Raw genomic sequence first — 13589 nt, forward strand, 5'->3', positions numbered from 1 at the left:
ATCCTTTTTTCCTTCTACTTGCTATTGTATAAAGTTTATTTATAGAGCTAAAGATGAAAATTTGCATGATCCTAATTTTAAATGCAACAGATTTTGAATACATAAAGTATCTAATTACACTTTATTTACAAATGGAGTCTATACAACAAGAGGTAAAATAAGATTTTCTGAATAGCTTTTATGATGAATCTTGAAAGGTAGATAAGATTTTGATGATCAAAAACATCAGGGACAATATTTCTAGTATAGTCATAGAAGAGATAAAGCCATGAAAGCAGGTCATGCTGGGAGAAGTTGGGAGTGAGACATCAGGCTTACCATATCAAAACCTTAAAAGCTAGAGAAAGAAGACTGTATTTATCTTGGAAGGCAATGGGAAACGACTGATTGGAAATCTACTTTTGGAAGATGACTTTTCAGTAGTTTGTTAGATGGGTTGGAATAGGTAAAGTGGGGATGGGAATACCAGTTGGGAGACTATTGCAAATCTAAAGCAAAAGTAACACGGCCTAAATTTGGGTTCTGGCAGTAAAATTGAAGAGGCAGGAATAAGCATGGAAGACACTGAAGAAACAGAATAAAGAGAAATTCATCCTAAGCAGTTGAAAGAATAGTGGAACCCTGTACCAGCAGAGAAGACAGAAGGTAGAAGTAGATTTTAAAAGGAAAAGATAGTTCCAATATATAGAGACACAGTCTGAGGTAGCAGGAGGAGATCTGGGCAGTGATGAGCAATTTATTTGCCAATTAACATTTGTTAAATTTGTAATTTACCTTATGATTTTGTGGCCAAGAGGATATTAAGCCAATAAGCTCCAGATCATATGTGGATCTAACTATGTGAAAGATTCTAATTTATAATACCTAGTAGATTTCTGAAAAAATGCAGTATCATAATCTTTCTCCTCTCTCTCTCAAACTCTCCCTCTCTCTTTTTCCTGCTCTCTCTTCTCTTCATGTCACTTCTCTTAGCCAAGTTTTGAATGATGGTTTTGGACATCCTAAAATTATAATATGTTCATTTTATAACTTTTCTTTTACAAGCTTTCTGTAATGAGTTTTGTAAGTAAGGAAGGGAGAAAGCAAAGAAACCAGGTAATCAAGACTTTCAAAACACAAGATTGTCAATAGTGTCAAACGCTTCAAAGAAATCTAAAAGGACAAGAACTTCAAAAAGTCCATGGGTTTGGAAATTAGGAGACCATTGGTGACCATTATCAGTTTGTTGTAGTAAGAAAAAGAAAATTTAATTCAAATTGATTTTAAAGTAAAGGAAATCTATAGGTATAAATAAAGTCTAGAGACAAATTAGGCTTCAGGCAGTTGACCAAGCTTCCAGCTCCATTCTTTTGGCACTGCTCCCCCTACTACTCCCACCCTACTCTGCTTTGTGTTTTGACTTCGTCCCCAGGCTAGCATTCTTCATGGTACCTAAACGGAGAAAACTTCTCCACACTCACTTCTTCTTCCTCAATCACTGAAATAAGTACAAGGTTTCACACAGATCAGATCAACTTAGGTCAGTTCTTCCAGGCCAATTACTCTGGCTAAGGTAGCACTGTGCATTGACTGGCTTAGTCTTGGGTTACCCACCCTTTTAAGTCATGATGAATATTCTGATAGAGTTAGACTGAGCATGACCATTGCTGGAGCTGCAGTTAGGATCAGTCCTACCCAGAATACCTGGCTGATATACAGCGAAAGAGAGAAGATGTGGTTGCAGCTAACAATGCGTACTACAATGATCATTGATAGAACAGCTCCCACGAGGTGGAGAGGAAAACACTAGGTAAAAAAGGGCTTAGAAGCTAATGAACGAAAAGGCAATGGAGGAAGTAGGTGTAATGAATTTTCAATATCTCCGACCCTAAAAGGCAAAGAGTAAAATATAACAGTAACCAAAATAATAGGTAAAACTAAAGTTATTTGGCCCAACTGCTATCTCTTTTTAAGCTTGGTGCAGGGGAAATTTTGATTGCCTATCCATTCCTCCCTTCTTTCCAAATGCAACTTCAAGTTTGACCAGTATTTGTATTATCTTCAGGCAACCTTGTGTTTGAAGGAAGTAGGCTGAGGTCTAGGTCCAGCTCCACATAATTCTATCTCCTTTGTCAGTGGTTGGTTCAGGAATGTGGCTGTGAAGCAATTCTGGCAGATGAGAGAGGAAATGTTCACCGTAGACTTCTAGGAAACTTATCTTTGTTCTTGGGGGAGTTTCTGGGACTCTCATTCACTCACTGTCCCACCCTCCCCCCATGAAGGAAGCATGCAGCCCTAACTGCAAACAAAGCATCCTAAAACCATAAGGAAAATAACCTTGTCATTGTGAAAGGCAGAGCAGATGGAAGGAACCAGAGTCAACTATATGATTTAACAACCCTAGGGTTTATCTAGTTGCTGGACTTCAAGTCATATAAGCCAATAAGGTCCCCATTGCAAGAAGCAGTTTGAGTCAGGCATTCTGCTACTTGCAGCCAAAATCATCATAACTGAATAAGGAACACATGAAATTTTCTTTAAGGAACCAATGAGAGGGAAAAACTAAAAACACCAGAAAAAAGAAGGGACTAATGATGAAGCTCCCAGGAGAGAGAACAGGGAAAAGCTAGCTTCAGAAATGTGGAAGAACATTATTATTCTGAGATACATAAGAAAAGTAAGGATTAAAGATAGACACTTTTGAGTGAAGAGGGAAGTTTAGAAAGTTTTGGATTGGCTTTGATCTCAACATCTTAGAAGGCAAACTCATGCCAAGAATGAATGAAAGGCTCTAAATGAAGTTATAGATTTACAGAGAAGGTAAGAGTTTGTAATGGCTTCATTCATTTCTTCCTTTATACATTCAGTATATATTTGAGGAGGTAAAAACATTACAGATACTTCTTTATACTTTATGTATAAAACATAAAATCATGAATTCTCTTGCTTTCCAGAAAAATGTAGTTTAGCTCAATGGTTCTCAAAGTATAGTTTCAATATAGTAATAACAGCTAACCTGTATAAATGCAAATTTTCAGGCCCAACTCCAAATATTGAATCAGAAACTCTGAGGGTGTAGCTCAGCAATCTATGCTTTTAACAAGCCCTCTAGGATTCTAGTGCACACTAAAGTTTGAAAACCACTAGTCAACAGTGACGATTAATAGAGTTATGAACAAAAAGCAGTGGGAGCACAGGGAATAGAGTGCTAGGGTAAATCAAAAAGCCTTCCAGAGGCAGCAGTGTTTAAGCTTAAACTTCAAAGAATGAATAGAAGTTAGCCGATATAGATGCAAAGTATTACATGTTCCACATTGTTTAATAATACCATTGTACCACTTTTCTTCTTCAGTTATCTTTTTTCCTCTAATAGAATTTTGTTCTCTAATAGAATAGTGCTAATAGAATTCTAGCAGTTAGCCCTGAAATTCTAAGCCCTTCTAACTGGCAATAGGAGAAATCTCAACAAGAAAGGAATTAAATGTTTCCTTTCACTGCTTCTAAAGAGCAGATATTCTGCATGAAACAGCCCTTGACAATTCACTTCTAACAAAGGATTCTTATAAGATATGCAGACTTCAAACACTGGTGCTATCCCTTAAAAATGTCTATAATTCTCATTGGTTATCTCACGTAACGTAAATTGAAATCTGTTTTCTGCAAATTAAACACTTTAGTTTTCTTCCATAATCATGGACTAAAAACAAATAAAACCTGGCTTAACTAAATCTCTTCTTTGAATACAGTATGAGTTTGTATCTAATTTAACTTAACACTACATAGATAAGATGGAAGCGGGAATAACATGTATTGGAGGAACTAATTTTATGTTTCTTTAGTACAAATCTGGACAGGGAGGCCAAGGAGGAAGATAAATGGATAAGCAGATAGATCATGTGACATGCAATGGAGTTAACATATCCATTTGTAGGTTATAAGGAGCTATCAAAGAAACTTAACATGAACAAGGAAGTAAAGGATTAACTATCCATGTAGAAAGCTCAGAAGGTAGAAGGTAGACTGGAGTGGGCCCAGGAAAGTGTTTGGCAATCAGTACCTTGTTCCTGTATTATGTGATTTTCCCTTTTAAAAAAGTTCAAACTGTGTAATTTGAAACTTTATTTTTAAAATATTCTAAAATTTGAATTTTTCAAGAATCACCATCTACTTTCCTTCAACACACATTTTGTCCTAATAGGCCCTATTGCAGTACAAAACAAGGAACAATAATTTCACTAACTCAATCAAACTACTTCAGTAAATAATCATGCTACAGCCTGGAATTGCCCAAACAAAAATTCTTCTAATTTTATTTACAGATATTTAAAAGTTTATTTTTTCCAGAAAACCAAAGCAATTGATTCAACAATAATAACAGTTCTAGCATGCAGCAAGTCATCATTTAACCTCTAATGTTTAAACTTCTTATCATGGATGTATACAGTTTATCATGGATGTATACAGTTTATTTTCATTCCTATAAAGTTTCCACAGCTTGTAGTGATAATAAAAGTAAATAAGTATTTTGTTACAGGTACTTCAAATAGCACTACAGTACCTCTTCGACAAAATTTTTACAATATTCCAACTTTCAATATGAAACAGCTTAAAAAGGCATGGGCCAAAAAAAAAAATGTATAGTAATATCACTTAGGCAAATAAAGTCTAATAATCATACAAGCACAACACTGTTAGGATTCTCCTGTTAGGGTTGGGAAAAGAGTATATGAGACTTGTACTTCAAATAAAATTACATAAATAGCTTAGGAAAATTCCCAAATATATAATTTCAGACATATTAAAAAAAAAACCCTTGAACCTTTATTCTTGGGAAACATGAACTAGTTATCCCTTGTTTTTATGTAATAGATGTGTTCTTAAATAGTTCTGTGTAAAGCAAATTTTATAAAACATCACCTTGTTTGCACTGGAGGAACACATCTCAAGGAAACATAAGAGAAATTATTCTTTAAAACACGATTCTCCTGCACATTTGTACATCGTTGGGCTTTTATCTGTACTGTTAAGTTTAATCTCTATGAATTAAACCCAAGTTTCTCAAAATTCACTTGTAAAAGCAGACTGACTTCTCCTCCCCCTCCCCCCACAACAGAGACAATTATTACAGTACAATGTAAAATTGTTCCTTTATCCATTCTCAGTAGAGGGCTTGTCACTACATATATCTGAGAGTGCTAGGATAAATACCCACCTGTTCTTTTCACCTTAGAAAGATAATGGTTACTTTCTCGTATTGCTAGGAAATGTCATTCTTAAAGATTTTATTAAAAATGGCAAATGTGAAGGACAATGTGTGATTACAAGCCTTTTACAGTTTGACTAAATATTCCCCAAATCATGACAGTACTGTTTAGAATGATACTCTCAATTCCATAAGCATCTTATTCCTATACGGGATTACCTTACTAATTAAAATAACAATTTACTAATGATCAAAATAACATTCTTTAGCATTAGAATCTTGCAAAACAACAAGAATAAAAAATAGAACTAGACCTAGTCACTGCTGTTTGATCAAACTTAATAGAATATTTAGTTTAGTCATAGGACCACTCAAAGAGGTATTAAAAGAAAATTTTGCTAAGGTAAATGTAAAAGTCTTATGGAGATGCAGATCTACAGGTGAGTCTTAAGTCTACAACTACTGCTATCAATCATTAATAAGCATGTAGATGAATTGCATTCATTCCTCTGAAAAGATGGCACTGCATACATATCATCAAAAAGATTATGGCACTTGAACATTATTCCTGACAAATAAACATGGTAAATGTATACAGGTGCATCCTAGCCTCTCTCCTACTTGTACATTTTGGGGGTAAAGATAACAGCAGGCTGGGCAAAAAAACAATTCAAATCACCTATAGAATAGGAGGGTAAGCTACCGGAGTCCTAAGAATAAACAGCTTGGAAAAGAACAATGAAACTAATGCTATTATTTTCTCATCCACTTTCACTTTTATTGCCTTTATATTTTTTAGCTTATAAGAAAAAATTTTGCAATGGAATTTGAACCATAGGTGTAAAATACATGAAATAATATAAGTGGGGCTATCTGTAGTGGCCAAAAACCAATTTTTGCCTCTCAGTCTTTTGAGCATATATAAAAGGAGATGGCGTGTCTTAAGGAATAATTCCTTTAAAAATGAGGCTGAATTATTTGTACTACATCATGGATTTACAACATTTTCAATACAGCCAAAGTGTATGTTAAAATAAAACAAATACTTGCTTTATGGCATCAAATCATGTTCTTCCCCCTAAAAATTAATTTGGCTGTTCCTAAAACATATTACATTTCTATGTATCTCTGACTATGCAGACAAGCAACTGCCTATGAAATCATTCAATCTAATGCAGGCCTTTTGATAAAAATACATTATAAATGATACAGGCTAAAGAGCAAGGTCACCAGAAAGACCACACATGTGTTAGTGGGTCTGTCAATTATATAACTGAATTTAAGACAACCATTTTCTCTTGTGGTCATTCCTTAAAGTGAGTAAGTTGATGTCTCTTCCAGTGAGGAGCCTGTCTGAATGTTTTGCCACAAACTGAGCATTCGAATGGCTTCTGCCCTGCATGAATTAGATAGTGTCTTTCCAGTTTAGATGGGGATCTAAAACTTTTAGAACACACACTGCATTGGTAAAGAAGGCCATCATTCCTCTCACTACGCCCTGAATAACTACAACAATGACTATGACGGCTCTGCTCTGATTCCAGAAGTGCACTAGAGAGACAGGGCTGCCTGTTCCTATAGGGGGTACCAAGAATGAAATCCTCTGATTCTGCCTTCACTTTTATTTCTGATGTTTGATCTGACTCTGAGACCTCGTATTTTTGAAAACCAAGAGTCTGACATTGCTGGGAAGCACTATAGTTAACATTATCACCTTGATGAATGAAAAGTTTGTTCAAATCTTCCAATTCTACTTGGCAAAGAGATTTTCTATATGGAATCTTATCAATATGAGTTAATTTATGTCTTTTCAGGTGAGCTGACTGTCTAAAAGATTTCCCACAAACATTACAGCCAAAAGGCCTCTGTCCAGTATGAATTAAATAGTGTCTTTGTAGTTTAGATACGGAAGGAAACACTTTCTCACATTTGTCACAAGGACACATCTTATGTCCAGTATAGATGTTTTCATTTGTAACTGAAAAACCACACTGAAGCACCTCACAGTTTTCAAAGAATTCCTCACCTGATGAACCATAGATAGATACATCTTTATTATTCACAGAATTATCCATAGTTAACATGTTCTCTGGTGTAAGAATACCTTTTACGTTTTTTCCCATATTTTGGCTCTGGAAATGCTTTTGCCAAGAAAATGGCAAAGTCAACGTTTTCTTCTTTTTATTGCCAACTGTCTTGTATGTTCCATGCTTGCCAAGAGAACCCATAAATGTTCTCTGTGTTTGCTCAGGGCTCTGCTCACCGGAAATAAGTTCACAATTTTTCAAGAAACTGTTTTTAAATACTTTTTTCTCAGATCGAAAATTATCTAATTTTTTAGCCCCAGCTCGTTTAAGCTTAGCCAAGATTTTTTTAACAATGGTTTTATAGTTGTAGCTTCTTTTGAGCCTGCTTGGAATTTTGCCACTTCTGGCAGGAAAACACTTGTGTCCATTGAGAATCTGCTCTGATTCAAAACATTCTTCACACTCTGGACATTGAAAAGGGACAATATAAATAGAGTGGACATCAAGTTGATTATTCTCCTCAGATTCACGTATATCACCATTTTCAAAACTATCCTGCTTTGCATTTAATTTATTAGGCAGGGGGCCTGATTCTGGACTCTTCACCTTTAATGAAAGAGTCTGAAAAGTCTTATTCCTGGCATGGATTTGTTTATGCTTCAGCAGTTTGCTTTGAATCTTAAATCCTTTTTGACAAAAACAACATTGAAAAGGTCTTTCCTCTGAATGTGTGAGTTGGTGGATTTTTAAGTGAGTTGACTGTCGAAAAGATTTACTGCACAGGACACATTTAAAAGGCCTCTGACCAGTATGAATAAGTGCGTGCCTATCAAGTTTTGACTGTGATGGGAACAGCTTGCCACAGATTGTACACGCGTGAATGTTCTTTTTTTTCTTTGTAGGGCTGTATGTAGGATCAGACTTGGAGCACGGGTGTAATGCCCATCTCTCCTCTGTGGTAAGAGCATGATACATTCCATGCACTGGCTTTTCTTGCTTGGCCTCCAGCAGTCTTCTGACCTGTTTAACATCATTCTGGTAAGTTTCATTGTGAAGCTGTTGGTGCTTCACGAATGTCTTCAGATTCTTAAAGTGGCGTGGACAAATACTACATTTAAAAGGCAGATTATGAGTTAGTTGATGTCTTTCCAGATGAACTAGTTGTCTAAAGGTTTTATGACACACATCACATTCAAATGGCTTTTGACCAGTATGAATGAGATAATGCCTCGCTAATTTTGAGGGTGTTTCAAAATGCTTGAAGCAAATATTGCAAATATATGGCCTGTTTCTAGGTAGTTTGTTGGCTACTACACACTGTTGAATCTTTAGCATTTTAAAATTGGTTTCAGCCATCATATTCTTCAGTGATATACTCTGATGAGCTCCATAGTGTTCTTACACTCCACAGATGTCTAAAAATTAAAAATAAAAATGTATTAATTAAAAATTACTTATTCATATGAAAAGAAATAATTTAACCTGTTCTTTGGCTAAAGGTATTAAAGGCAATAGGGAACCTCAACTCTTCCTGTGTCTAAAAGTAAGTTAGGGATCCCCTGGTGGCACAGTGGTCGAGAGTCCGCCTGCCGATGCAGGGGACACGGGTTCGTGCCCCGGTCCGGGAGGATCCCACATGCCGCGGAGCAGCTGGGCCCGTGAGCCATGGCCGCTGAGCCTGTGCGTCCGGAGCCTGTGCTCCGCAACGGGAGAGGCCACAACAGTGAGAGGCCCGCTTAGATACTTTAGAATCATTAAACTAATTTCACTCATACAGAGAAATGAGAAGTCTTTAAAAGAAATACTTAAAAATGTATATAATTTTAAGCTATATTTCTAATTAATTGAGATGATACATTAAAAGGGGACTGAGTTGAATTTCTTAACATTAAATAAATCTTTTAATTCCAATTTTCCTAGTCCACTATTAAGTAGATTTGTCATTTTTCAAAAATTGGGCTAGAAAGATAAAGAGTGTAAGAAATAAAATATAATACTAAAATTAAGACATATCTGCATTCAATTATAGCATACCTTGGACATGATCTGAGAATGGAATGTTTTAGTTATCAAAATTCTTAGCCACATCATTAGCAATATTTACTCTCAGTTACTTCTTTGGACCAACAAAGATAACATAAACAACTGGGAGAAAATGTCCCAGAAAACCTGGATTCTAGTCCCGGATTTGCCATCATATGAACTTGGTGGCAAGAAGAAGGAAATATAGATTCCTCATCTCTAAATCAGGGAAAATGCCTCCTGGCCTGCCTACCACATTGAGTTGTTGTGAGAATCAATGGAATGCACCTAAATGTGTTGGAAAACTGAAGCAATGTATAAATGTAAGGTATTATTTAGCTCAACACTAATCAAATTTAAAAACTTTATCCTTATTTACTTAATATCATTTTTAGGGTTTCTAACTAAGAGATAAACACACTAAACAAACATTTCTTTTTATTTCTCCTTTCCACTTTGTTGTAGAAGTCCTAAAAGACAAGTACAGAGGCAATGAGGTTGACACACTGGCTACTTATATACTTATCTATGGCTAAGTAATTGAAAGTCTGAGTGTAGTTTACTTTTCAGGCAGTAGAATAAAAAGGTCATTTTGGTCTCAGTTAATATAAAGATAGAGATATTTTCCCTAATATACCTCTGTAGGACACATGCAAAAGCTTACCAGGAACTTTCTCAACCATTTTATACACTGTCTTCTCCTAACTGAAAAGCCAATTTTCTTCTCATCCTTCGTCTTCTACTGCATTTTCCTTAAATAAGGAAGCCAGAGATTAAAAAAAGCTGTGCCAGCTCTCTAATGTTGTATCTTCTAGTTGAGATCAGAGAGTTGATAAATCTACCAGAAACTCAGTGTTCTTTTGTCAGATGATTTAGTGAATATCCAACATATATGCTGTGTGCTATTATCTATTTTCTCCTAGAAGACACCTTAAACACAAAATCACAAACACACCCACTGTGGTTCTCTTCAGGAATCTGATTTAAAAACAGAAAAAAAATTCATTTATTGAGCAAATTATCTTCTAGCTGTTTTATCATAGTGGTTTTCAAACTGCATGTCACTACCCATCAGTGGATTGTGCAATCACTTCAGTGGGTCATGATCAGCATTTTTGTTTAATAGAGTAGAAAATATCAGATTGCATAACATATGGTAAGGATAAATACTGTTTTGTGAAACTTCTATAGGAGGAGGTAAAAACCTGTGAAACCTGTTCCTGGCATACCTCTTTACACACTAGACAGAGGAACCTACAACAAATCAATCACTTTATTCAAAGTGGCAAGTAATCTATTAAGTAAGATTGGGGCCCATAGGATGAGACAGGATTACTAAGGATTATGAATTTTCTTCAACTGACCCATATAACCCCAAAATATTTATCAGAAAAATCTAATCAGAGGCCAAAGGTAATATGCCACACAAATAATCTGACTGCAAGCCACTATATTAATTTATAAAATATACCATATAACCCAGATATCCACGTTAGCAACAATCAGCTGTTGATGCTATTACTATGCACTTTCACAACACTGAGTTAGAGAAATTACAGGTGAATGTACTCCGAATCCCTAAAATGCTAACATAGCAGCAGTTACGAGGATTAAAATTAAGTGAATTGCCAAGAACTTGGCAATTTATCTAATTCCTGTCAGGCAAAATCAGGTGTTGAGGTGTCAATTAGGACAATGAGCCAAACTGCAAGTAATAATCAAGTCTTTATTCACTTACTGCCACAGTGCAAGCAAGAGGCTAAAAAAGTACTGGTTCTCCAGTGGTCGATTAAATGGAACACTAGGTGAGGGTTAGGTGGACGCAATGCACACAATCATCTCTCTGCAAAGGAGGCTGGAACAAAAGGTTTCTGCCTCTTTATGGACCTGTGGGCCAGGGGAGGAGGAAGGAAGAGCTGCAAGTGGAATGGTCCTGGGTCAAAATGGAGAAAAGTACCTCAGTCAAGGCTGCCCCCTCCACCTTCCCTCCCTTTGCAATAAGGAGGTATTGGTGGAGGCACCTGGGAAGTACCTTGGCCAAGGCCCTCAGAATGGAAGTACCTGAGCCAGGAATGCAATACAGTATGAGCATGGCTGGTGGGAGGGAAGGGGTGAGTCCTTGACTGCAACTCCCTCCAGAAAACTGCAGTGCACTGGCCATGCCCAAGTCTGGTGTGGCAAGAGCAGCTTCCCCCGAAGAGGCCAGCCAGGCAAAGCCACGCAATTGTCTATGGTCGGGCCTGAAAGATCACACATAGGATTCTGGCCTGTAGCCAGGGTCCTCAGCTCCTATTGCGTATTTCTTGTTTCCTTTAATAGTTTCTTTGGAACACTTGAAAAAAATCCCACACTAGAACCACACACGTGACAACCATTTCTGATTATAACAGGAATTGACTACCTATAGTTACTGTGCCAAAAAGAGACTATGGCTTATCAACTAACACTAGCACTAGGACCGGATACTATTGTCAGTTGCGTCCACACCATGTGGGAAAGCACTTACTGGAAGCCCTATATTGTTAGAACCACTGGTGGCAAGCTGTGATCTCATCTGCTATTTATAAGTGACAGCTAAGGGATCCCCAAGCTCCAAATGCAGTCCCACGCGTACTTAAGCATATGTACAGTAATTTGATAGAACTCCAAATCCCACTTCTGCTGATTTCTCTGTGTTCTCAAATGACCTTTTTTGTCGGTCATATTTCAAAAACAAATCCAACAGCGTGTAATTTTTCCTATGTTAAAGTGAAAATAAAAGATGGTAAATCTCAATGGGTCAACCCCCAGATTACCCTGACTACATACAGCAAGATACACTCCGTTATAAAACTGTGAAAACTGATCTCAAAAATTCCAACGATACTTCAAGGCCGAAAGCCTGTTGGTTTTACAGTCTTAACAACACGATTAAAACGAGGTGAGGATATCACAAAAGTAAATGAACAAGAAACACAAGAACTGAGAGAAAGTTAGAGAACTTTCAGTTACGGAATAACCTCTGGCGACATTTATCACAGCCTTTCCCTCTCTGTAGCTTCTTCTGCCCCACTTCCCCCGGCCCCCTCTCTTGACCTTGAACCCTCACCTCTTCCTCTCTGAGGGATTGCACAGGACACAGACCCTGACAACTGGCCCTCGCCCTAATTGCCCACAACCAGTAAGCACCTAGGAGTCGAGCCAGAGTTCAGAGACTGCAAAATCCCACACCAGGAAAGTAAAGGCAAGGATGAAAACTGCTTTGGCCACAGAGAGGGGGAAAAATGCCACATGTGATACGACCCACTGCAGGGGAAAGTATCGTTTTTTGCAATTCCTCTCAGATATTCCCGCTCCCCATGAGCTGCAGTCAGAAAGCGGGGAAGTGGGAAAAGCAAAGGAGCTGAGGTCGTGGCGCCCCCGTTCTGGGTCCCCGGGCACCTTGGAGGGACCGAGGCAGGCCCGACCTTTCCCGGGGGGGTCGCTCCACCTCACACCTGGGTTCTTGAAATCCTCCTCACGCACCTGGAGCTGGCACGGGCCCGCGAGCCGCGCATCTCAAGGCCCAGGAGCCGCGAAGGCAGCGTGCACACGTCCTCAGGGCCGGCGCGGCGACGGGCTGAGTGCGCAGGCGCGGAGCTCGGAAGCGCCGCCGGACGCGGTCCGACTGGAAACAGGCTCCCTCCAACCCAGGGCCGCAGTCGCGTCGGCTAGCCTGCGAGTCTCAGAAGAAAAAGGGGCTCCAGAAGTGCGTGCCCCGGGCCGCTCACCCGGCCCTGCAATTGTGGGAAGAAGAGAATAGAGGAGTGAAGAAGGGTGCATTTTCCATCTCACCTCAGTCCTCGGCTAGGAAAACCACGTAGCCCTGACCAGTGGGCTCAAGGCCCTGCTGGAAACTGGTGAGCCCGCGTTCAAAGACCACTCTTCTAGTCCTCTCTAATGTCAGAGGGCCCATGGTAAACAAAACGCCATGTATCAGGGCTTTTCTGTGCCAGCCCTGTCCTGGGCACTCTGGACGTTGTCAGAATATAGCGCAGGGGTCAGGGACATGGGCTTTGCGGTCAGGCATACCTGGGCTCCACTCACAGCTCTACCAATATCCTGATAGCCCCGGACCTTCTTAGCTTCATTCCTTCAGTATATTTTAGTTGTCTACAATATACATAGCCCTGTGCTCAGCTTCTGAGTTTCTTCAGATTTCTCTGACAGATGAAATGGATGTAAAGTGCTCAACCTAGTGCCCGGTGCATAAGAAACTCCCATATAGCTATCATTTATTAATGACTATTTTCAAATTAAATATAACAACTTTATGAAGTGATAGGATACCATTTTAAAATGAGGAAAAGGAGCCAGACGTTAAGGAACTTAACTTTGCA

General features: G+C 38.4%; 1 protein-coding gene across 1 annotated transcript; it reads right to left on the bottom strand.

Moving 5' to 3' along the window:
* Positions 1 to 6486: 6486 nt before the first annotated feature.
* Positions 6487 to 12835, bottom strand: ZNF770 (zinc finger protein 770). Its single transcript, XM_065872594.1, has 2 exons — positions 12736 to 12835; positions 6487 to 8624 (listed from the first exon to the last, which is right to left on the bottom strand). The coding sequence occupies exon 2, from the start codon at positions 8566 to 8568 to the stop codon at positions 6487 to 6489; it is 2082 nt and encodes a 693-aa protein (XP_065728666.1). The 5' UTR covers positions 8569 to 8624; positions 12736 to 12835.
* Positions 12836 to 13589: the final 754 nt, after the last annotated feature.

The sequence above is a fragment of the Phocoena phocoena genome, chromosome 2 (genome assembly GCF_963924675.1).
Source record: "Phocoena phocoena chromosome 2, mPhoPho1.1, whole genome shotgun sequence".
NCBI classification, from domain to species: Eukaryota; Metazoa; Chordata; class Mammalia; order Artiodactyla; family Phocoenidae; genus Phocoena; species Phocoena phocoena.

Coding starts and splice junctions, on each gene's coding strand:
- ZNF770 (XM_065872594.1), bottom strand. CDS start 8,568: ATGATGGCTGAAACCAATTTTAAAATGCTAAAGATTCAACAGTGTGTA.